This window comes from Sardina pilchardus, chromosome 12 (assembly GCF_963854185.1).
Source record: "Sardina pilchardus chromosome 12, fSarPil1.1, whole genome shotgun sequence".
In the NCBI taxonomy this organism is placed as follows: Eukaryota; Metazoa; Chordata; class Actinopteri; order Clupeiformes; family Clupeidae; genus Sardina; species Sardina pilchardus.
This window is the reverse complement of record NC_085005.1, coordinates 9,019,553-9,045,893: the sequence shown is the minus strand read 5'-3', so window position 1 is coordinate 9,045,893 and position 26,341 is coordinate 9,019,553. Positions and strand designations below refer to the sequence as shown.

The 26,341-nt window shown below is 45.2% G+C and overlaps 1 protein-coding gene across 1 annotated transcript; it reads left to right on the top strand.

The window, feature by feature from the left end:
- The first annotated feature begins 11,955 nt into the window (after window positions 1-11,955).
- On the top strand, window positions 11,956-26,314 carry emilin1a (elastin microfibril interfacer 1a). Its single transcript, XM_062550373.1, has 8 exons — window positions 11,956-12,511; window positions 17,901-18,020; window positions 19,245-19,447; window positions 19,837-21,918; window positions 22,800-22,925; window positions 23,611-23,628; window positions 23,736-23,870; window positions 24,431-26,314. Exons 1-8 carry the CDS (start codon window positions 12,363-12,365, stop codon window positions 24,754-24,756), a joined length of 3,159 nt encoding a protein of 1,052 aa, XP_062406357.1. The 5' UTR covers window positions 11,956-12,362; the 3' UTR covers window positions 24,757-26,314.
- Window positions 26,315-26,341: the final 27 nt, after the last annotated feature.

Below are 26,341 nucleotides of genomic sequence, written 5' to 3'. Positions count from 1 at the left end.
AATTTAGTCATACACACAGTATACCTTCACTCTCTCACATATGTGCGCACACACACACACACACACACACACATTTCTGATGTCATCAAGGATAAGCTTTCTACTCGTCTAGAGGTGACGGTGTTGGTTTATGTGAGGTCAAACTTCAATATCACACTTCACCATGAAAGTCTACTGGCCATAACCCTCAGAGACGTTCACACACACACACACACACACACACACACACACACACACACACACACACAGACGGACACACAGACAGACACGCACACATACACTCTCTCCCTCACACACACACACACAAACACAAACACACACACACACAAAAACACAAACACTCAAACACACACAAACAAACACACACACACACACACACACACACACACACACACACACACACACACTATCATCACCACTAGGGACCAAATGTACGCTGGCCTGGCATCAGAGCATAATTTGGGCACAGAGTCAGAGCAGTGCCAGCGGCCCGTGTTATTCCAACGAATCCAGAAATAGTCAGATGCAGTCCGGTGGCATCCAAGAGAAACACTACTTCACCCACCTCCATCTCTCATTCTGTCTTACAATTGACTGTTCCACCAATGTGTAAATGGACACATGGGACAGACTGGCTAAATATTAGTGTTTGGAGAATGAAAACAGCTTTGAAGAACATTTTGTTTTATATCTTGATAGCTTGAATAGGGGATCTCCAGAACACAGTTTTAACTTGAGCCATTTCAAGCAACGGCGTTACGTAATATTTTGACTAAGTGTGAATGAAGTTTTGGATTACCACCAAACATGCTTTTACAGTCAAAATATGAACACGTAACATTAATCTAGTCCAATTTATCTAAAATGTTTACATATCCCTTTCACTTGCTTGTCTGAGCAAGTGTTAGTATTTTATATTATGATCAAAAATCTAGTTGATGCTGCTATCTTGCAAGACGATTTTCACTCAATTTATTGGGCAGAATTTAATATTTCATCTTGTTGTGACAAATTTGCTTTACGCACTGTCAGACACATTTACTTTTTTTAAGCACAAGTATGCTCATGATTTTTGTATGATTTGTCATTTCTCTTATTATTTAGAGGGCCATTTTTTTTTTGCAGGGTATAAAACTGCATATCAAAAGCTCAGCAGTAAATCCAGCTCATAGATCACCGTCCTGATGGACGGGTTAGCGCGGCAGCCAGATGACAGCCTCTTCTGTAGTCCAGCTCTCGCCTTATTTTTAGACCCCTCCGTCTCTTTGTTTGCCGTTCGTCTCTCATCATGCTAATGATTTGCAGTTTTGGGAGTTCGCGGAAATCTGACTCCCAGTCTGGCTGCCAGCTTGGGGGCTCATCCTCCATAACCGAGCCTGCCGGTAGTCTGTCCTGGGCCCGCGGCTGCTGTGTAAAGTGGCTCAGGCGCTGGGGTACAGCTGGGGTCCTGGGGGGGGCCTGCAGCTGACCCCTGCAGCACCTCCCTGGAGGTCGCAACCTTTTCATTCCAGTTTACCCTCGTTCCTTCACCGCTGGTGCCACCGTACTCGTCAAGACTGTGTTTTCTTACTGCACTCTTAAAACGAATGTGTTGTCCCTATCTGGACACAGAGATGTGTTTAAAAGAAATGCAAGTTGTGTTGTTTTCAAAGCAAGTTGTGTTATTTTCAGCACATATTGTGTAGAACATTTTTTTAAAAAAGGAAACAACACAAACTGTGTCATCCTTATCTGGACACAGAGATGTGCCTTCAACACATTCGTTTTAAGAGTGTGACGCACAATATGAATATGTGATGACCTTGTTGATGTTGGGAGTGAGAATTAGCTTTAAACCAGAATTGAGTCTCTACCACTGGTGCTAAAGTGTCAGGGAGAATACTGATGTCATCCACCCTCCACCATGGATCCATATCCTGGTGAACTATCCTTCATTTACTTGGGTAAAATGAGTTCCCAGGGTAACACCCAAAGGAAACTATGTAACCTGATAACTGGACAATTGGTCCTCGGACAGAGTTTCACTGAAAACCTCCCTACCTATCCAAATACCAATGAAACTAGGATTAGCAACACAAACATGACACACTACAGAGTGTGCCCAACTTTTTAGATTTTTTAGATCAACAGGAAGCAGACAGCTACAGTTTGGATCCAGGCCCAAACAGATGACAACCCTTCCCAGAAAGTGCTGTGCTTATTTCCTGCTAAAACTGAAACCACCTCAGGTCAAAAGTAACATCTGCTGACTGTCTGAGTAAGATGGTAAATACTGTACTCCCAAATGCCAAATCTGTGTTTCATCCTCCTATCTGTCTAACATCACACAAACATGAGTAACTAATCGTGGTCAATGCTTCAGCCGCAAGATATATGGAGGCAGGACAGTGTGAAAATACACGAAACTATTTTGAGTAGGTTTTTTTTTCTGTTTGTTTAAAACCTAACCATTCAAACGACTCAATTTATTTGAGCAGTCGGCTGTTCCCCTTGAACGGTCCAGTGGGCTGCACACCGCTCTAGTATGCGTAGCCGCGCACCGGGGGCCCGAGGAATTAACCTGTGTGTTGACTCTCACAACACGTTGTGACAGCGGACGCATACGTTACGGATACCCACATAATGGAGTGTAAACACACAGTTCTGTCCACTCAGTCACCAATAGGCCTTCCAGAAATGAATGGGGGGAGAGGGAGTCCCTGACCGACCGTTTACACATCCACAGGTTGGTCCAGCGGGCGCGCGCACACACACACACACACACACACACACACACACACGCACACACACATACATAAATGCGCATGCATACACAAGGTATTCACACACACAGAAGCTTACACACACAGTGTCTCACACTTCCACACATATTAAAGAACGGGAGGTCCCTCACATGCATACACAGACACACACACACACACACACACACACCCACACACGCACATGTGCGCACACACACACACACACACACACACATACACAGCCAAAATCGGTCTCTCTCTTTCTGTTTCAATCTCACTCACTCCTTCCTTCTCTCTCTTTCTCTCTCTCTCTCTCTCACACACACACACACCCCTTCAGAAGCCACCACTGCGCAGTGGAAAATAAAATCTCCTCTGTGACCCTGGCACTGAATTGCTCACCATGTTTGGCTACGCAGTGACTCACCAAAAACACACACCCCTGAGCAGCCAACCAGCACTATCTCCAGGGGATTTCTCTCGGATTACTGAAAAGAGAGTGATTTCAAACCTGGACACAAAAGACAATCTAAATCAAAGGTTAATACAAAAGACACAGGAGTGCTATTTGAAGCTTCTGTTTCTGACCTGGCTTATTTATTTTCTTGGTACGTGAAGGAACTATTTCGAGGGTCTTGCCAGAAGACTGTTTGAAGTTTGAGCCTGATCTCTGATAACAGCAGCAGCCATTGTGATAGATATTAACAACAAATCATAAACTTGCTTTCCAGATATACTGTATGTGGGAGAGGATGGAGGGGGTGGGGGTGGAAAAAGAAGCTTGTGATTCATACAAGATCCATGAGATATTTTAGGTGCTCGCTCTCCAACTTACAAGCACTAAATAAACATTACAGAGTGCTTGCGTAGGCTGATCAGCCATCATTATGGTGTGTTTATGCATACTCAGGCTCTGGATATTGTAAAACATTCGTCTTTTCAGCGCCTGCCTCTTCTCATTGCTTTATCATGCAGAGAGATGGCATTCCCTTTTTTCCCTCTTTGTCTGGCACAACAACGATAAATATACGGGCCACCAGGTCTGAAAATTGCAGTTAATCTCCTCATTACACTTGCGGTAACGTTATTAGTTATGCTATTCCCACACCGCTGTCTGGATGTCTGTTTCCCGTTCCCAGCGGTGCCATTCGCGCATGACACAGAGAGTCCCATGAGATTCGCATGGGGCCAGCTTTGGGAATAAACAGAGTAGCATTCCGGGCCACCTGCTGATAAGCGGGAATACTGGGAGCCTGCCGAACTGACATTCTGATCGCAGGTCTGCTGTCACCAACACCAGATGGCATTACCACTGTGACCTTGGCTTGGGTGTACATGGGGCTGGGCTCCCACTGGGTTGGACAGGCAACGCCAATAAATCATCAGCATATACACAGGATGAAATGGAAACAATGCAAAAAGAAAACAGGCATCACAGGAGGGGTTTGGTCCACTGGAGGTAGTAAAATCGGCATCGCGTTTCATTTGAGTGGTCAAACTGTGACAGAAACAGTGTGACAGTTAGCTTGAAGGGTGGATACAGCAAGGATTGACATGTGACATAGACAAATGTTAGCAATTCTCTGAGGAGTTTAGCTAATGCTCTTGGTGCTGCTAATTGACTTTTACTGTACAGTAACACATATGGTAAATAGCCTGTTAGCATTTCTGATAAGTTCTTCAAGCTTCCCAAATAAATGTGCTGTTTTCTCTTTGACAAAGTCTTGATTTTCTTTGAGAATAAAATGTCATCCAAGTGTTTTTTTTTTTCAAAAACCTGTGGTTCTAAAATAAATCTGTGTCTACACAGTCTCATTTCTGTCATATTTAATTGTATCATGTTTCTTTTTAGTTGGTTGGTCAGCTTTCCCTTCACTAACTATGGTAAAGTTAGGTCAGGATTAGGCACAGTTCGATGTGTATTTGATGTAGGTCTACTTTGAAGTTGGCCCTCGGTCTGACCGTTCTGCGTTTGTGAACTGGAGACCCCGGTCGCTTGGAGCAGGGGGGGGGGCTACAGACCCTTGTTCTGGCCCAGTGCCCAGACGGGGCTGATAGCCTCAGATAAGCCCCCTTGTCCCCCACCATCCAAAACACAAAACACGTCTCTCCTGTCCTCCGTGGGTGCGTTAGAAAATAGCACTGGGACAGACACCATCTCTTATCCGCGCAGGACACAGGCGAGGCGAGAAAGGAGTGAAGTCCAGACCTGAAGGGACTACTGTACGGTCACCGCGCCACTCTCCACTTCTCCAGTCAAAGGAGTCTCTGAGACACTCAAGGCTCCCTGATTACAGTAATCAGGAAAACTGTTTGTTTTGTGGTGATTTACCTCTTTTTGGAGTTTTTCAGCCCTCGAGTGCAAGATTGGCGCGAGTGATATGGTCGCCAAAACGAGCTCTTTCATAGACGTGACGTCTCAGTCTGGGTGACCTCCAAACAACAGCCAACAGGCATATAATCATCAAATCTGAATTCAACATCAGCTAGAGAGGGGAAATTCCTTCTCTGATAAGCACATTGGTGGTGCTTCACTAAATGTAGGGACATGAGCATATAGCATCTTCCTAAGTACATTTAAAGTACCAGTGGTACAGGCATACATTTACTAAGTGGCACTTAGACTCACAATGTGCGTGCGCTTTGCTCTTTGCATAATTTTGGAGAACCTTTTTGCCAGCCCTTTCTTCATTCCAAATCCACTAGTGTTATGTGTATAACGGTGTGTGTGTGTGTGTGTGTGTGTGTGTGTGTGTGTTTCCGCTCTACCTTTTCACAGTATGAATGTGTCTCTTTATGTGGGCCCACGCTCTGGGGGACAGCTGACTCCTGCTTTCCTTTACGTCGGGGAGAGGGAGTGAAGGAGAGAGGAGGAGGAGGAGGAGGAGGAGGAGAAAAGAAAACAAGGGTGGCACAGGCACTTTGTGCCCCTAACCAATGGGCCTCCTGTAACCATTCCATTACAAAGCACAAGAGAAAGAGAGAGAGAGAGAGAGAGAGAGAGGGAGAGGGAGAGAGCAAGACCAAGCAAGCAAGTAAGAAAGAGAGAAAGAAAGCAGAAGAAAAGGGGGAGTTGAAAGGAGGATAAAGGAAAACAAAGATGGCACGGGGGCATTGTTGTCCCACTATATGGGCTTCCTGTGTGTCATTCGACCCCTCATAGAATGAACATAATAGGACCTCAGGTGGACCAAAACACAAGACAGAAGGATGGAGAGAGAGAGAAAAGAGAGAGAGAGAGAATTAGAAGAGGGAGGTGTGAATTCCTTCAGTGTATTTATTTTGACTGTACAGGAAGGTAGTCTTTGGGGGGTAAAAAGTTTTGACTTTCTCACAGAGGCAGTACAGGTCTCCCAACACTTAACCCACAGAGTTTGTGCCCAAATAAACCTGCTGGTTTCAGGTTTGGATGACAGCAGCCGTCAAACTTTGGGACTCTGGTGTTTTGTCTTTTTGGCCTCCTGGTGCGGGGAATTCCTGTGTCCTCTGACTTAAAACGAAAGCAGAAGTGAACAGGCCATGTTTGGCTTGTAAGGGATTACGCTGCCCACTCTTCTGGTGGACAGCACCGCTGGGTCACTGACAGGGATGAGTTTGAGTGTTTGTGTGTGTGTGTGTGTGTGTGTGTGTGTGTGAGGGAGAGAGAGACACTCTCACACACACACAGACATATAGGGAGAGAAAGAGCTAGAAAGGGTCTCATGGATGTGTGCCTGTGGGACACCAAGGGGGTCCAAATGTTTGAGTAGAAATGAAAGACAAGGTCCCTGTATGTGAGAGAAAGAATCAGCTAGTGTGTGAATGTGTGTATGTGTGTGAGAATGAGAGAGGTGTTAGATTGTGGAGTATAGTAGAATGCTGGTCTCATAAGCTGGGTGTAATAGGCAGCGTATGTGTGTTAGGGTGTGTGCTGTAGGCTTTACACGTGAGGAGTGAATAGTGTGTGTGTGTGTGTGTGTGTGTGTGTGTGTGTGTGTGTGTGTGTGTGTGTGTGTGTGCATGTCTGTGTGTGTGTGCGTCTGAGTGTGTGTATCTTTGTGTGCATGTACAGTATGTGTGTGTGTGTGTGTGTGTGTGTGTGTATGTGTGTGTGTGTGTGTGTGTGTGTTAGTGTGTGTGTGTGTGTGTGTGTGAAGGAGAGCAGTCCTGGATGAGCTCTTCCCCGTCCCCTTGCACAAAAGAGGGCTTTCTTTCGCGCCGGCGTGTTTTTGCGCTCTCCGTGGCTCAGGCAGCCATTAAATCCCCATCCTCCTGCCCCGGTGTGTGGCGGCCTGAAACCCGAGCGAGCCACGGGAGAAGCACTGCCGCACTCTCTCAAAAGGAACACAGCGGGGAACACACACACGCAATCACCCCCCAAAAGACCCCGTCCAATCACTCGCCGAGTTCGGTTCCCCCGCAAGCGAGGTCACCTCCGCTAGCGAGGTCACTTCTCCGAGCCAACGAGCCGACGCTTTAACCTTTTGTCAAAAGAAACATACATTTCCCAGAATCTGGAGATTTTTCCCGTTAGTCCATTTGCATCTGCCGTTATGAATAACACAATACATTTTCTTTGTTTTTCAGGCAAGTAAGCGAGTTAGTGCGCCGTTTGTTTTGCTGCCTTCATGCCTTCATTTCCACCTAAATGCAATAATACTGTGGTCAGTCGCGCAGGCCAAGACTTTCTGTTCGAGTCATTTTCTCGTCAGCCTCACAGCCCGTCTCGCAACACATTCCTCCTACTAAACGCAACGGGAAAATCTGGTCTGTCGGGCCCGAGAGTGAAATGTTCATCAAAACCCAAAGTAATGCTTCTGTCGAGGCTCCAAAAACAGGTCTGCTGCTATTTTTTTCCCACGGGATAACAATGCCAGCTCGAAAACCGCTACTGGCTGCGTGACTTCTCCTCCTGAGCTTTTGGGCAACATACAGATGGTAAACATTACAGGCGGTAGTGCGCCACTAAATGAAAAGACTTGTGTAAATATGTTGTTTTTCCCCGGCAGTGCTCTATTAGCTTTCACATGTTCTACATGCGCCCAGTATAAACGCCCCCCCACGCCCCTCAGCCTTCTGAAGCACGACGAAATCCTAATGGCTATCAGTGGCTAGCGCCTTCATGGCCCCTGAGACTCACAGTGGGCTGATAACTGGATGATTACTGATAGCTGCAAACACACTGTTATTAAAACAGCCAGCCTTGATTTGAAGTTAATCATATAATCAGGGGAGTCTTTGCCTTGGCATTTGATGTCTGGAGTAATGCTTTAACTTGACAGCACTGAGGGCGAGCATTTGGGGTAACAAGTCAAATGCCTAACCACAAATTCCTCCAATTCCTGCATGAAAATAAGGCGTTATAAGACCAGAAACTGTAATTTGGTGATGCGATTTTTATAAAGCCACTCTCCACTTCCTCCTGGTCCCACTGGTGAGACTGTTCTTCGTCCTCCTCGGGTGGAGTTTCATCTAGGACCAAAGCCACGGGACGTTTTTGTGAATAAACATCCTCCATGATAAGAGGAGGAAGAGAAGGAAATCACCATAATCACCGCAGAGGCAGCGCGATCTTCTCCATCTACTTCTGCGCCCATGTCTGACGACTCTAAATAGAGTCACCTCATCTGCCATGGCTAGACACGGAGCAAAGAGATGCACACTAAATGCCAAATTGGTGTAAAAGTCAATCATCGACTGACAATACAGCTTTGATCATCTACACAACAACTTCTGTTGACAATTAGTTAGGCTTTAAATGATTAGCACTGACAGGCCTGTTTTTAAGAGCTGTTTGGTGACCTTGTTTGTAGCAGATTTGGGAGTCAGTAGACTTTAATTGTCTTCTTGGTTTGCCATCTGTGGATTGTGTGAATTCCCTTAACTTGGTTCATTAATTCTACTCAGCGCAGAGTGCAGACTGGTCTACTATAGTGACATTAACCTCTTTTGTTTTCCTCAGATATGAAAAGCCTCATTTAAAACTAATCCAATCATGTAAACATCACTGATCACTTTACAAGCTCTCATTTATTGGCCATTTCATCAGTCATATCACAGGTTCAGAGTAATCCCACGCTTAATAGGAGTTTTAAACCCATTTACAATCCAACCAAGAGGAAAAATAATCCTTTTATAGTCGAAAACAAGGGTCTGTGCTAATCTTAGCAGAAATCGAGGCCAAAGGGGTGACCAAGAGACTGTGCAATTCAGTGCAATGCTATTTTGCAGGGGAGTGTGGCTGTCACGTTCACTTGATTGAATGTATTTATGTTAACATGGACTCGGACTAACTTTTGGAATGTGAGTGGGGATGCTGCAAGGGAATTAAAGGTCAGTGATAAACTCAGTGTGGTTCTAATCAACTTGCTTTCCTGTTCCCCAATCCGCAGCTCCCCCTGTTTACTTCCACAAATCTTAATTAATGAGATTAAATTAAGGTTTTTATTGGTGTGACTGCAGATGAAACTTGTAAAGACGAAAATTAAATTAAAGATGGCAGTGTTCCGCAAGTGCACGCATCCTGGGGGAGTGACCGCAACCTAAATGATAACAGCCCATGAGCCGTGGCCTGGTAAACCACACAAAACATGGCAATCTCACTCAATCTCAAGACTCACTTTCACACTCATTCTCGTTCCCTACACTCTTAAAACGAATGTGCTGTCCTTATCTGGTCACAGAGATGTGTTAAATGCAACTATGCAAGTTGTGTTGTTTTCAACACATTCATTTTAAAAGTGTACTTTGCAAACTTTACCATACTTTTAGTCCTATTTCTCTCTTATTATTTTCAACACATATTGTGTAACAAATAAAAAAAGGAAACAACACAAATTGTGTTGTCCCTATCTGGACACAGAGATGTGTTGAAAACAATGCAAGTTGTGTTGTCTTCAACACATTCGTTTTAAAAGTGTACTTCGTAAACTTTACCATACTTTTAGTCCTACAGTATTTCTCTCTTTTGATTGGCCAGCTCAGTCCCCATCCTTCCCTTGCCTTCTGTTTTGTCTCTCTCCCTCCTCCTCATCCTCTCCCTCTCTCTCTCTTTCACCCTCTCTCCGATTGGTCAACTGCTGGGCCAAGTCCAAAAGAATGTCAACAAACACAGCCATCACCAACATGCGTCTCAAGTCGGAGCCGTGAGCATGGAATTCGTTGTGATAAAAACTAATGGGGTTCATGTCAGAGCCGCATTGATCTCCTCCTCCGAGCCGAATGTTTGTGTTCGTAGGGGGTTCCACATGAAAGTGAACATTCCCCAAACATGTTCTGCCTGTTGCGAATGACCGTAACCTCTATGAAATGCAGCAGTGCTGTGGGTGGCAATGGGATGTGCTGGACAGGCCAAAATCAGGTGTCTGGACTCTGGTTTTCTGGCCTGACCCCTACATGCACAACATGCTCACATGTGTGCACACACAGAGATGGAATGCGTGCCGAAAATTGCCTGCTTGTTTCGTTGTGTGTTGTGTGTCTCCACACTAGAAATAAACTGTTCTTCGAGGAATTTTAATCTTTTTTTGAGCAAAGTCCAGATTACTAATCACAGTTTGTTTTTAAAAACAATAGTTGGGGGTTTGACATTTTTTATGTGTTATATTATAAAATAGTTTCAGGATACTTTGTGTACTTTTCATTTAATTGAATGCTAGATTGCAGCATAGTCAGTATCAACTTCAGTATCAACTTGGCCTTCTCTGAAGACGTTTTATATGACCATTTATATGACAAATGCAGGCTTAAAAGGCCTCAAAAGATATAAGGCTTAAAAACATAACGCCAAAAAGGTAGCACACATTTTCCACACTAAAGTATGTGTCAATGTGCCAAATAATTTTACAGTCTTAGATCAACATGCCACTGAGAATGATTTAGGTAGAACAGAGAGAAAAATGTGTGTGTGTGTGTGGGGGCGGGGGGGGATTTTCCTCATCTAAAACTCAAATGGGAAATATGCCTAATAGTTGGCATTTAAGGTTTCTATGCTTATTTTCATCCAAAGGCTGTAGATCCAAGCCCATTGACTGAAGAAAAAAAAAAAAAAAACACAGTGAAGGAAAAAAGATTAGCAGCTGAGTCTCAAGCGAAGCATTAAGTGAGCGGTTTTACACTGGGCTTACCTCAAAGTCCACAGGTTTCTGTCACTCCACTTGACTGAGTTGGGAAACCAGTGAGGCTGCAACATAGCAACAGCAGGGAACAGTCAGATCAGGGGCGCTGCTAGAAAATGTGGTCCCAAGACAGACTATAATTCTGGGCTCAACCCAGTGTCAGTGCTGGGCCCTTATAATCGTCCTGCATCATCCAACCCCCCCCCCCCCCCCCCCCCCATCCCCAGTAGTGCTAGTACTTTGAGTATTGCATATATAATTTAATGGACATGTTGTATCATGACGACATTGCTTTGTTTGTCTATTGTAAATTAATTAGACTACTATGGCAGGCAGGTACTGTATATTCAATCTGACCTTTTTGACACTGTTCACATCAGCAAAATTGTTTATAAACATGGCTGTTATCAAAACACATGGATAAACCATTGTTGTGAATGTGATAACTGTGTGAGGAAACTCCTCTGTGCCCCTACCTCCTCTTAACCCTTCCTTTGTTAATGGAGAGCATGTGAGTAGACCTTTCCATCCATTGTTGGTCTTCTTAAGGGAAGGCAAAGCAATTTAATGTCCTCTGATGTTATCTTAGCTCCTTCAGATCAAACGAAGAGGATCGGTCAGCCCTTATGCCTGGTTATGGATGACAGATCAGATTAGAGGAGATTTGGGAGTTAAATGTGGGCGGTTAAGACAAACCAAACAATTACAACCAAGACAAACAATTCTTGTGTGGCTTTGTCTAGTTTATAGTATCAGAGGTGCGTTTACACCATGTCGTAGCCTAATGAACCTTGAAACCTAATGAAAATTTCCGTGTCGTCAATTTAAAGTTCAAAAAGTAACGCCACAATTAAAGAGCTGACCTCAGCAAAACCTTCGCTCTCCCACCCTCCCTCCTTCATGATAACTTGTCGAAATTACCGACATGCCCTCAGTATTTTTAGAATACATGGGAAATGTCAGAAAAAATGACTGGGCATTTAGGGTTTTTTTTTATGAAACACGTCTGACGTCCGAGGGGAGACGGCACCAGACGACCAGACCCAGAGGGAGAGCGATGGGATTCGGAGGAAAGAAGGGAGGGGTGAGTTGAGAGAGAAAGAGGGAGAGAGCGCGCTAATAGTGGGAGGGTATGAGGGGGCTGTCAAATGCAGCCAAGGGTGTCCTCCGTGCGTGGAAAGGTTGCCTTCGCATCATGAAACATCGCTGAGGTCGCAACAAGAAATGTCTCCACACACACGAAGTTGCCGTTAAGATGCTTCATATCAGAGTAAACCTGCACTTATGATGACGTCGGTCAAGGTCGTGGAAATCGCTCGCACAGATATTCTAGACTGCACAAACTTCAGATATTTCGAGCTATTCTAAAATTTGACTTTATGGCGCGCCATGGATAAACTTGGATAACTCTTTTTTAAAAAACAAACATTTCCCAGACGTTTTTTTGGCGGCTGGTTCTTCATTTCGTTAAACTGTGTTAACGTTTTTTGTCCGTGGAATATAGTGCTTTTAAAGTGAAGTTGCGATGGCAGTTGTGGTGTACCTGCTGCTGGCTTTCGCTGTTCCTGGATGTATGTCTGCGGGTGGATACGGTCCCAGATACGGCCAGCTGGCAGACCATGGTCAGCTCAGGTCCGTGGCTCAGAATGGGCTACGCGCAGCCAGTAGGCACAGGTAGAATATTTTCTTCAACTAATAAATTCTAGCTACTCAAAACTATTGCGCAGCAGCACCGACATAAAAACAGCATAGGTGACCCTTAAACTAATGTGGAGTATCGTGGCTAATTTCCATAGTTATTGATTCTTATGTCAATGTAATATGTGTCCGTTCGATTTAAGCTATTTCAAGTTTTTTTGTGTTTAGCCTGATGTTCTAGTGAGTGACAGAGAATCAAGTGTGTTGGGTAGTCATGGGTTAATGTACAGTTCACTAGTCACCACTGGTAATCCAATGTTGTCAGCGTGCACGGAGAGCGTGTGTTTGGGGTGCAGTTGGGACAGTGACCTCGCCTTCTGCGAAGGATACAATTCTGAGAGAAGTCCACGTGGTGCCAGCTTAACCCCTCATACCCTCGCTGCCCCTTTGCTATGTCTTCACTAAGTTACTGTGCAGACGGCCTGGCCTTTTTTGGGTTTACTGGGACAAGGTAGATTGACTCAGCCGGTCCCGATGGGATTCATGCCAGTCGTAAAGTCCTCAGCTGCACTTCTAACCGAGACCAGTGAGAGGTGAGAGGGGGGTGGGGGGGAGGAAAAGAATGCGCTGGCCCGTGGTGCTTCACCGCGGCGCTTTTGAGAGGGTCGTTTTTTGAGTTGGATTTTTGTTTTAACAGATGTGTCAAATATTACGCACATCGATTCGTAGCAGTCTCTAGATTTCTGTCTACTTGCAGATAGACCCGCTGGACTAAGTCTGGAAGGCATCCTCAATTACATTAATCTGAGCATTTTGAGGGTGACACCCGAAAAATGGCCAAAGAGGTTGTGTCACTGATACTAGTGCACATATTGATCAATTTATTTCATCTATTGCTTTTTTTTGGTTTGAAATATAGACAAATATAACAGTAGCACACGCTACAACACAGACAACAACCTATAAGGTGATAGGTGACTCATTAGCCTTCAAAGACATACACACAGGTGTTTCAGCATCAGTTGAAAGTGGACGCATCCTGCCTATGTTTATAGCCCTAATGACATTATAAACACTTTACGGCTATCTTCCTCCTAAGAACTTCCTAAATATCTTACGTACTCTGTTAACTTTGTGTGTGTATCTGTATATTCTAGGACAGAAACATCTGGGTTGTGAGTGCTGTTTGCTTACCATACACACATATGCTGTTTGTGTCAAATTGTATATACCTGAACTAATTTATCTTAAATAGCTCTATGGGTCATTGCGCCGCCAGATACAACATTTCCTTGCTTAGCATCGGTATGAGGTATTTGATGCATGACATCACATCATATTGTGGCGTCCTATAGACCTGTGCTTCTGGTCGTATAGCTTGGAGCCAGAGCTTGATTGGAGTTGAGTTAGTGACTGAGAACTTTCATTCATCTGTACGTGCGTGAACAAGCCCAAAAGCCAAGTGGTGGTCTGGCATCCCAAATGAAAGAGGCTGTCTGTTGTTATTAGTGGGATTGAGGGGAGCTGGACCACGATAAGAGTTAGTGAAAAGAGCCACAAAGGCTGATCTGTGGGCCTTAGGAGACCTGCGGCTTTGGCAACCCCCCCTCTTCAGCCTTTGGGTGCCGTTCAAGACCTTTCTGTGGGCCATTCAACCTCAAGGAAGAAAAATCAAGGATGGCAAGTGTGTGTGTGTGTGTGTGCGCGTGTGTGTGTGTACCTGTGCGTGCTCGCATGATGGGTGTGATTTGTGTTTACGTGGGAGCAAGACCTGGGCTGTGTGTGAGATAGTTAGGGTGAGTGAGTGTGAGATAGGGGAAAGAGGGGAAACGCTGTTTTCCAACTTGCATATGCATAAATTTGACTTTGCGGTTATCCCTATTTTTTTGTGTGTGTGTGTGCGCTTGGTATAGCTTTCACTCAAGATCCTGCGAGCGATTGAGCATTCCAGACCAAATTGGGCTGCCTCTCGATTTTCACCTCGAGGAGCCTTCATGTTTATACTGAGCTCCTAAAAACAAGATCTGTTTGCAGTCTGGGGGGTAAAGATCTCACATGGTACCTCGGCAAAGTTATGACTCTGCTTTCCTGTTTATGTAGGTAACTACTGCGCTTTATTAGAATATAAAATAATGTGCTGGCAGGTGGACTCCCTCGGCCAACTGCTTTAAAGTGCTATAAAAAATAATGAGATGGTGAGGGAGGGCCAGTGGAACCACACTGGTCTGGACTCGTCTGATTTAGTTCGCCCCAAGGCAACTAAATCAACCGCACTTGATTTGAAAGTCAACATGTTGCACGTTACCGGAGTTGACCGATTGGGATGTCAGTGGTGAGTTACAGTTCCGGAGGACCGGTGTGGGGGGCCGCGTAGGGGGGCCGGACGGTATTGTTTTGGGTGGAATTGGAGCGTTTTTGCAGAGCTGTTTTGTTTAGCCGGTCGGCCTTTCACCTAAGAACCTCAGTTAAGTTGATGAAAGTGGCTCATTGAGGTTTTTGAATGTTGTTTTCGTTTGGGGGATGTGGTACTTGAACTCTGTGGAGCGAGATGATGAGTGTGCACGTGCACGAAAAGAGTGCACACACACACACACACACACAGTCACACACACACACACACACACACACACACACACGCACACACACACACACACACACACACACACACACAGTCCTCAATCAACCCTCAAAAGGAATGCAACAATTAAAATGCATGCCCTATTCTTGCAGGTGGAGCCATGACTTTGTGATTACATTTCTAAATGTCAGTGTGGCTTTGGAGTTTGTTGACATTCGTGCAACATCAAAGTCAGCTCTCATCTGTTTCCTCCGTGCCTTGAGTGGTTTCAGTGCTCCACAAGAGCACTGAGCACATATATGCAGGGCCAGCGGACTTTCATCTGTGTTATATCTCCTGGGTTATGTGGATTAATGGATTATTGTTGGATTACCCAGCATTCTGAATGCACAGTTTCACGCTGGCTGCATGGGAATGTGGGCCAAGTCTTGAATGTTTGAGTTGGTCTCATACAATAAAGTTGATGTTCCCATTTTACACTTGCAACTTACAAGCCTGCTTTATGGCCAAATAAAGGGGAATTACAGTAAATGTTCATTGGGAGCCATTTACACCGTGTTTACACAGCAGATGATGTTTTAGATCACTGTGACACTGTGCTGGTGGAATGCAGAGTCTGGTGTTAATAGTGAGAGTAACTAGACCACTGAAACCAGTTCTTAAACTAAATGAAAAAAAAAAAAATTGAGGCACTGCTATTTAGTAAAAAGCCTTTAATCAAAAAAAGGCTACATAACATGCCAACGCGTTTCAACACTAAGGTTTTCATCAGGGCAGATAGATAGATAGATAGATGGATACTTTATTGATCCCCAAGGGGAAATTCAAGAAACTGGGCAAGGGCATGTCAGACAAGCACAGGTGAACATACTTAACAAGCAGAAAGGTGTGGGAATGGTTACATGACCCAAGTCCCGCCCCCAAAGCTTAACAACAGTGATGATTCATAAAGGTATCTTAGGCCCTTTTTTGAAGAGCACCCTGAACAAAATATTTTGACCCAGAGTAGCGTTCCTTTCTCTCCTTTTCTTTCTAACAGTTCTTAAACTAGTTCAGGGCTGACACCTCATGCAGACCCCTAACACAAGACACCATCACAGGTGGCTATAAATTCAAATTAGTATTTTGAGGGAAGTTTTAATGCAACGCTTAATGGCAGAAAATTACATGGGTTGAATTTAATACATTATGTATTTTGACATTTCACAGTACATGTTACCTTAGTACATGTTTAGGCACATACAGTAGTCTCAATCTGGCTGGCAATCACAATCCCGCATTGACTTGAGTTGAGTGCACACTACTGAATTCTGGAGAAGAGAGGATTTAGTGAGTGTATACAAGACAGAGAGAAAGGGAGAGAGAGGGAGAGCGAGAGAGAGAGAGAGAGAGAGAGAGAGAGAGCATTTGAGCCTCTGAAACGATGCAGTATAGTTAACAGGTCATGGTTGTTTACTTAACATCCCACGTCTGTTCCTCATCAGATGGTGTGAGAACGTTACCCCCCCTCCCACTCCCCCCCACACACACACCCACTAATGCGCCATCCAGAAACATTCTTGCCCACGACAGCTCCAGTGATAGCGAATGATTAACTTCAGGACTCACGGGACTGTTGAGACGCAACAGCCTCACGCTCACGCATACTGGGACCGTCTCTCTGGTCAGGATCCAACCTTTCTAGAGTAGTGACAGTGGCAGCAGCTGCAGCAGCAGCAGTAGAAACATATCAGAGTTTGTGCCGTGTGTAGGACTCTGCTGGCCTACAGTACACTTTGTGTCCTTGGCCTATTGATGTTTTTCCATCAGGCTAATTCGTGGAAATTATGAGACAAATGTCATTTGAGTGCTGTGTGAAACTCTGTGTGCCAAGGAGTTCGTTGAGGGTTGTAAATGGCATTCTCACCACTAAATTGCATCCTGGTGGCTTAATTGCCCCTAGGGGTGAATACTGTGGCAGAAGAGGAACCATATTAAAACAAATCTGCCATTTATTTGACGTGAGTTCATTCTACAACACAAAGCACAAAAATGTTGTGTCCGCAAACCTCTTTTTCAAAGGCATTTTTTTCCCTCTAAATCTATGCTCACTGAAGAAGAAGCCTGACTAGGCAACTTGTCCAACTAAAAGAATATTTTGTGAAACCAAATTGTAATCACTGTCCAGGAAGCAGCTTAACAATTCCTCATCGTCAACAGAAAAATAGAAAAAAAAAAAAAAAACCTGAGGTGGCTCCATGTCCACTCCGTGAGTGGAATGCCTTGTGAGCATTCCGAGATTCCGAGTTAGATCCTCTGTTATGAGTTCCTGTCTTGCTCTGTGTGCGCTACTGACAGTAATTGTGGGTAATTTGCCAGCAAGGAAGAGGGCGGGGCGGGCAGGGCAGGGTAGCGGCGATTTATGATATGAAAACGATGATGGAACAAGAACATCTCTTGAGGGAAGCACAAAAGGGCCACTGTGGCTTTAAATCAGCTGCCCGTCACCTGAGGTCAGAGGAAGGGGAATGAGGAGCGAGCGAGGATGCCTGGCCTGTGCTGTACCGTACCCCGTCTGTGTGTGTGTGTTTGGTATGGAGGAGAAACAGACTGTGTGTGCGTGCGTGCGTGCGTGCGTGCGTGTGTGCGTGCGTGCGTGCGTGTGTGTAAGACAGAGAGAGAGTGAAGATACTTTGTGAACTGTGCATTTTCATAATCAACTCAATTGTTATAATGCACATGATGAACATACCATGAAGATTTATTTTACTGCACAGCTAACCCCAACACTATACAATGACATACCTTGCCATTCCATATATGACGTATTGACAAACATGTCCCTCCATGGGTGGTCTGTTTTGGCAGGAACTGGTGTGCCTACGTCGTGACGAAGACCATCAGCTGCGTGATGGAGGACGGCGTGGAGACCTACGTGAAGCCGGACTACCAGCGCTGCGCGTACGGCCAGTGCTCCCGCGTGGTTGCGTAAGTGCAGCAGAACTGACTCACTCTCGCTCGCTCGCTCTCTCTCATTCCCACCACTCCATAGGTGTTCCTCCATGTTTATTTCAGCAGATCTTTCACCATCACCCCCCTTGGCCCTGCCAGACACCCACCACCACCACCACCACCACCGCTGCGACCATCTTTGTCCCACATTCTTCTTGTCTATTTAGAGTGGCGAGGAGTACAAACTCGCTTGTGATGTTTCAGTTGTTGTTGCTCTGTCTCCTGGATGACTTGGTGTTGAATTGGATATGGACACAGCTATGTGAGGAATGGAGTGGTCGATCACCACAGGCACTTCTCCACAGGAATCGCCCGTCAAAGCGGGCCAGTACTGGTGCTCCTGTTTCTTGTTAAGCGGGACCCATTTCCCTTTTTCCCAGGGCCTACGGCTTAATGGTCTGTGAAGGACTGCTGTTCTATGCAAAGCACATTTGTGTCCAACATGGCTGGCTACCTGCTCTAATCAGATAATCTGATATAGTGGAATAAGGGAACGACTGTTTCTGTGAGATTGTTGTTGGGAAAAAAGCTCCCCCATAAAGCTGGTGTTTATGTTAAACCAGACACACTAAGACGCCATTATATTACCTGGCTCTTAAAGAAAGCATAGTTTTTGATTATGTATAAAAAGCCCGTTGTTTTATTGCATTGTGGGTGTCAAAACCAATCCTTGGGCTGTCTGCAAGCATGATGAACAAAGGGAACAATATTATTAGAGGCTGACAGGGTACAGAAGCTAGGCACATCAAAGTGGGATGCCCCATGAATAATGGACTAATAATAGTAACAGCTACAATTATGCTTTTGTTGGGATCTCTTCCAGAGCTAAGCAAACACTCAAGGAGATCATACGGCAACTGTTTCATTTATTTGCAAAGAAAAGAAAGTTCCAGATTGCTGTTTAAGATAACAGAGTACGCACCAGAAATAACAGCCACAGGAACAAAGGAGAATAAAAAATATTTGTAAAGCGAGAAGCAAATGTATTAACCTTTCTTGAATTTTATTGTGGCTTTAAAAAATGTTAGGTCATGGACCAATTTAAAAAATAATCTTCTTGGTGAATTGATTTTACACTGGCCGCGACTTTACCCTATAAACATGAAATGTAATATGTGTTATGTGTGTCCAAGGCTGCAGTTCTGAGTTTCTAACTCAACAGCTTCCTCTTAAGAACTTTTATGAACTTTTGATCCGCAGATACCGTACGTACAGAAGGCCAAAATACAAGGTGGCCTACAGGATGGTGACAGAAATGGAATGGAAGTGTTGTCATGGATACTCTGGTGAGGATTGCAGTGACGGCCCCAGTGGAGGTGGAACGGAGGTCCAGATTGGGGGAGGGGGGTCGCACCCTTCCCAGACGGGGCACGGGACAGAAGGTGGACAGCGAGGGGGAGAAGGTACAGTCCTGCGGTTTACTGCTGCCACAGTTCAAACGTTTACAGTTCACGCTTCCAACAATAGCATGACAACTTTTAGAGGTCACAACCTGTAAGCAATACAATTAAAAAGGATAGTGGGGGGCGCTGTGGCGCAGCAGGCTATAGCGCTCGTACCATATACGGGTCCGAGTGCCCATGGGGACCCAGGTTTGAATCCAGCCTGCAGGCATGTCTCGATCCCACCCCATCTCTCTCTCCCATTTGTTTCTTCACTGTCCTATGTTAACAAAGACAAAAAGGGCAAAAATACTTAAAAATTGTAAAAAAAGAAAAAAGTATAGTAAATCTCAACAGACAATGTATACACCGAATGTTTGGCCTAACTTCAATATTTTCCGTCTGTCCAGGGAGAGGAGACAGTGACAAAGTGAGACAGCTGGAGGAGAGGATTGAGAGTTTGACCAAGGACCTCTACAACCTGCAGTCCACCATGCACGGCATGAATGAGCGCCTCGGGGGACAGAGCGGGGGCAGGAACCCCGCCGACGCAGCCCAGCCTCTCATCAAGGACACCATCCACAGCATCCAGACCAAGCTGGACCACCTGGACAACATGACTCAGGTCCACGACCGCACCCTCACCGACATCAACAACCACCTGGTCAACGGCAACGGCGGCGGCAACGAGCTGGACCGCGGCAGCGACCGCTACGGCACGCTGAAGGAGGAGATCCTGCGGGAGCTGGAGGACCGGGTGGCGCTGTCGTGCTCGGCGTGCCACGCCGGCACGGACGACCTGAGGCGGCAGCAGCAGGAGGACCGGGAGCGGATCCGGGCGCTGGAGAAGCTTGTGAGCTCCATGGACCAGCACCACCGACAGTCGATGGACATCATCCGGCAGCAGACGACGCACTCCCAGGGATGCTGCGACTCCCTGGCCGACCTGGAACGCCGGCTGGACGGCGTGGAGCGGAGGGTGAGCTCCACGTCGGAGTCGTACGACATCCTCCGCACCCGGCTCGACAAAGAGCTGAACAGGACGAACGGCAATGGCGGGAGAGGTTCAAAGGTCACGGAAGACAAGCTAAACACTCGGCTGAGGGACCTGGAGCGGCGGATTAACGGAACAGTGAAAAAGGCCGAGCAGAAGTGCTCCCAGACGGAGAACAACCTGAGGAACTCCCTTCAGAAAGAACTCGGGAACACCAGAAACATCTACAACAGCCGCCTGGATGAGCACCATTCCAGAATCGGGAGGGTGGAGGCAGACGTGCGGTATTTGCAGGACACCGTTTATGACCACAGTGGACGCCTGAACCACCTGGATAACATAACGTCTGTCATAAACAGCAAACTAACTTCGGCGGTCAGTTTGTGCACGGAGTCCTGTGGGCCTCAAGGCCGAGGCCGCCAGACGGAAGATAGCGTAAAGACCCTGCAATGGAAGGTCATTGCCAACGAGAAGGACATCAAGACGTTCGACACTCGACTCAAGGATCTCTCCACGACTGGGGATTCACTCATGGACCGCGTCGAGGACCTCAGCCGTGACGTGAATCGCATCAAAACCCTGACCGGAAACAACGGCGAACACTTCAACAGGATCGCGAACGAAGTGGAGGACCTGGCGCGCAGCATGGAGGACTGCAGTGTCTGCGGCTCGGTGCAGCGGGACCTGCTAGCCTTCAAGAACGCCACCAATAACGCCCTGGTCAGGTGGCAGGGTGAGATCACCGGTCTGAAGAACAGAGTGGACAACGACGAGAGCACCTGCTCGCAGGTGTGCTCAAACCTGCAGGAGGAAGTGGGGAAGTTGAAAGAGGACGTGGAGAAGTGTCGTGGACAGTGCCGCACGGCCATCACCGACCTCAACGCCCGTAAGACGGACATGGACGGACATCACGTCATCACCGGAACTCTAGGCAAGGACCTCAGATCCATTCAAGGAGAAATTTCCGGATTCATCCGGAGTTTTAGCTCCATTAATGACACACTGAAAGGGCTCGGACGCACTGTCCACAAGCATGATGGCACCATCACTGACCTGGGCAACAGCAAGAACCAGATCGTCACAGAGATTAACAGGTTGCAGGAGGACCTGGACGATCATATTGAGGACAGCAAGGTGCGTTTCGACAATTTGGGCGGCGACATCAAGCGTTTTGGCAGCAACCTGGTCGTGGAAATGGAGAACTGTCGACGCTCCAAGGAAGGGCTGGACAAGAAGCTCGACAAAATAGAGGCCAAGTGTTGCCGCCTGGATGTGATCTCGGACAGCATAAAGCAGATCAAGGACGGGCTGAACAGGCATGTCTCGGGGTTGTGGGAGTGTGTCAACGGGCTCAACGCCACCGTGATCTCCCACGGCGAGACCATCCAGAGCCACAGCGTAGACCTGGAGAACATCAACGACCAGATCCACGGCCTCAACTCCTCCGTACTCCGTATCCTTGACGACTTCCAGGCCTTCACCCATCAGGACTTTGTTGGTGAGTGATCTGTGCTGCTAGCACAAAAATGTGCGTGTATTGGAGAGAGACAGGGAGGGAGGGAGTATGTTTTAATAAATGTGTTTGTCCCTGCCTGTGTGTGTGGCGGGTTAAAGGCTGTTGTGTGTGTGCGTGCATGTTTGCATCCTCAGGATTTCCTTTTAGCTGTTGGCTCAGAGAAATGATGTTAATCATCATAACAAGATAATAATAATACTGACATGCCTCAGCATTGCTAAGGTCAATTTGGGGTTCAAGAGTTTATGTAGCATTTGAAGATTTAATACTGGGATTAGGGAGTCTTAGAAAAAGAAACATTTTAAGCTACTAATATAAACAGATTTCCACAAGGTTATTCTCATTACAGACATAGGACATTGCGTAAAAATTTGAATGCTTTCACTTTACATGTTCTACCCAATCTAAGATCATTGCATTCATTGTGGTTTGGAACTGTTCTGTTCTGTTGCTCAAATGAGCCAAGCTATACTGTACACCTAATAAGCATCAGTCTGAAATCTGTTCACACTGACTGACAAAGCTAGCCACAGAGTACAGAGGAAGTTACAAAATCAAACAGACTTCAGCGATTAGATGAGGCATAACGTTCTTTACCTCAGCGAAGACCTTAACGTATAATCTTTGTTGGTTCTTCCTTTCCAAGTAACTGTATACACTGACCCTGAAGAGAATCTAAACACATACAGTACGCTGTAAAGGATAGTATACTACAAAACCCAAACAACTGGTGATAATGTGTTACATAATGGCTATAAGACATTCTGGATTATGGTCACTTAGCCTTGTTGGTTATGGGCTGTAGCATACTCATACAGTGTGTGTGTGTGTGTGTGTGTGTGTGTGTGTGTGTTTCATTTCAGGACCCCCTGGACCTCCAGGCCAACAGGGGGAGCGAGGGTACCAGGGTCTTCCTGGGGTGAGGGGCCTTCCAGGACGTGAAGGACCTCAGGGCAAACAAGGCCTAAAAGGGCCGATGGGACCACCAGGTGAAAACTAGCTTTTCTTATGTAGTTACAAAGATTTTACTATGCAAAATAAACAGCCCCTTAATGAAAGTAATTAAGAAGAAAGTTTTTAATTAAGCTAACTTCTGTTGTTTGTGTTGTAGAGGTAATGCTGGAATTGGGCTATACTGTTGTCCTAGTCTGTAATGGCTTGAGTGTGGTTTTTTTTCACTTAGCATATCATCCTAGATTGGAAATAAGGGAGAGATCTATAGACATGCATATTGCACTTGTATAAAAACCCTCTTTAATTTTGTATTTCTTATTCAGATTAAACAATTTTGCATTATGAGCAACAGGAATGTAATTACTGGAAGTGTGTGGAAATTGACGGATATCCAGGAACACTCTGTTCTTCCTGTATTGCCCTCCCATACATTATTTACAGTAGACCCAGCTCCCCTCTCCTCTTCTGTCTTGGCATTCAGTTGTGGAACACACTCTCGTCTCACCTCCTCCCAGTTCGCCTCCCACTTTTCCTTCTCTGTAGGGAGTGTATTGGGTGTTAACATACAGCAGGTTCATTGCCCAATTCCAGAATTCACAGAGAATTCCAGCCTGATCCCTTTTAGCCAACTAAGGACCCTCAGCCAGAGACCTTGACAAATATGATTTGGAACATAAACATAAAGTAAAATTCATAACTTCATATTATTGTCTTTTTCAGGCCTGAGGGGAGAGGAAGGTATGTTCAAGTTGATTTGTTGATGTTATTTTTATTTCAGCATATTTTCATAATAAGTTCTTTAGTTCAGGTCTTTTAGCTTTTTTAAATGTTGTTTTATTCACCAGGTCCACCTGGACAGGATGCACATGTGCCCAGACTGTCTTTCTCTGCTGCCCTCACGCGACCTCAGACTACTTCCGGCACCATCATTTTCGACAAGACTCTGGTCAATGAAGGACGAGCATATAACCCAAGAAGTGGTATGTCTCTCCTGCCTGATCTAATTTCATGTTACAATGTATACAGCACTCAGTATGGTCGGTATTATGCATCATTACACATTTATTAGGTCTTTATTCAACAATTTCTTATTCTTACTGAATAAATTGTTTATTCTTGGTAAATCCTTGATAAGTTATTAGCTGATCTTGATCTAAGGTTATTATTAACATGTAGTACGGATCAAAATAGAAACTTCTTATACATTGTCATAACATGTTACTACTCTGACACTAAATGTCACATATTCAAAAGTGTATTTAAAGCCTTAGATCAAGAGTAAAAATAAGAAAAATTTGTTCAATAAAGACCTAATAAATGATGCTTAATAAAGAGCTTGCTGATCACTAATACATAACATATTAGTAATGTATGTATGGTTAACAGGTAACCCTGAACTAAAGTGTAAACCCAAATTCAGTGCACACACCATCTGTTTTCCCATCGCTCCTGCATACCATGCACAGTTTTCGTCATGCCAGTACTTTTATCGTCATTAGTGATGATGTTTTCTCACCTCCGTCTCTCCTTTCTCTCTCAGGTATGTTCACCGCACCTGTGAACGGCAGGTACTTCTTCAGTGCAATCCTGACGGGTCACAAGAACGTGAAGATCGAGGCTGTGCTCTCCAAGTCCAACTTCGGCATCGCCCGCGGTGACTCGGCGGGATACCAGCCCGAGGGCTTGGAGAAGCCGATGGCCGAGACGCGCCTCATCCCTGGGTCGTTGGTGGTCTTCAACATCATCCTGCCTCTGGAGGCCGGTGACACCGTCTGCATTGACCTGGTCACTGGCAAACTGGCCCACTCCGTGGAGCCGCTCACTATCTTCAGTGGAGTTCTGCTGTACGAGGAGAAAGACATCTGATGACAAGATGGAAAAAAACAACAATCCCCAGTCAAAAATATACATTAAACTTCAGAGGTGATGTTGAATATGGGAAGCACCATTTTGGTTGCTTATGGATACCCAGAGTTGACTGTAAATGAATTCCAGAACGGTGTGATGGGAGGAGGGAAGATATTTTCACTGCTACGGCCCCCTAATAGAAGACAGGTTCTGACCTTTTTTGTAAAAAAAAAAAAAAAAAAAAAAAACAGGGATGAAAAAAGTATCTTTTCTGAAGTCTGTGTGATGATTTAAGACACATTTCAAAGAATGTATGTACTGTAACCATGTGTGGTTTACGGAAGGATTAAGGTTTATGTTCCCCCAAGCAATACTGCCCTCCTTTGGAGACTTGCTGTGCAGCAAAAAAAAAATACCACTTGCGATTTGTCCTCCTGACTGACTGGACATTCATCAGACACTGTCGACTGTGGGGCTGGGCATCAAAATCTGGCCTTGAGGTCTCGCCAACACACCCCTCCCTAGCGGTCCATGCTGCAGAACGAGTTCTCTTTGAAGCTGGTACATGTCAAGGTTCAAAGCAAATCTGGGGGAAGAGTCTTCTATTTTTTTTTTTTTTTTAACAAGGATGGAAAACAAGATTTGTTCAAAGAACACTGCTTACTGGCCTACAATTGAAACAAAGGGCAAAAGAAATTGCAGTAGCTTTCTTGGTCTGCTTTCGTTATCATTGCACCTTTCTATTTTCTCTTTCCTTTTCCATGTTAGCTTTGTTTATTTGTCTTCCTCCCATCCATATTTGGCCAAGGCTAAGCTGTAGAGGTGACATCTGTTAAAAGAAAATGACAAGCTGGAACAAAATAATAGATGCTCTGAGTTTTTTTGTGCCTTAAAAGACAAAACTGAGAACACTGAGAAAAGAGACCCAGACAGCTTTTGAAGCATTCCACCGTCGACCAAACTGCCAAAGGCTACAAGGAAGGAGCTTGTTATGAGCCAGCTGAGAGAGTCCTTTTAAGGATCAACTGTAAAAGTGTTGTTATGTAACTGTTACCAAGTTCTCCCCTGACAATTATATTTCATGTGCCCCCCATCAAATAAGTCTCAGATTTAGCTTAATATAATGGCTTCTGCCTTGTTGTTTGCAAATTCCTACCTCTGAGAATGAAAATGCCAAGTGCTCTCTGCCTGGCATTTGCTTTCATGGAGACGAGAGCTAATAGCTATGTTGAAAGGATACTTTTGTTAGAGGGACGAAGTCAATTAACTACATTACTCTGTGTAACAAGCCTACATATGTTTGAAGTGGTCTTATGAGAAACTTTTTAAAGCCATTTTTTTCAGCTTTTAAAATTGTATTAATGTAATATTTTCATTTTTTTTGTGGACGTTTAAACCTCAACACTTCACACAATGCAACTTTTTTATGAGACGCGCAATCCAAATAGTCTGTAAATGTTTTGTATATTTTTCGCAGCATTTTGTATGACACACCAACACCAAGAGTATCATGCTACAAAGAATGTGTATGTTTGCTATGAGAGTGGTTCCAATAAATATATTTAATTTTACACAACTCCAGTTTCCCTTTGTGCTCTGTTCT

What these genes read in the sequence shown, in the direction of transcription:
- emilin1a (XM_062550373.1), top strand. Translation starts at nt 12,363, where the DNA reads ATGGCAGTTGTGGTGTACCTGCTGCTGGCTTTCGCTGTTCCTGGATGT. An exon ending in CGCGCAGCCAGTAGGCACAG is followed by an intron (nt 12,512 to 17,900) that starts GTAGAATATTTT and finishes CTGTTTTGGCAG; the next exon opens with GAACTGGTGTGCCTACGTCG. An exon ending in AGCATATAACCCAAGAAGTG is followed by an intron (nt 23,871 to 24,430) that starts GTATGTCTCTCC and finishes TTTCTCTCTCAG; the next exon opens with GTATGTTCACCGCACCTGTG.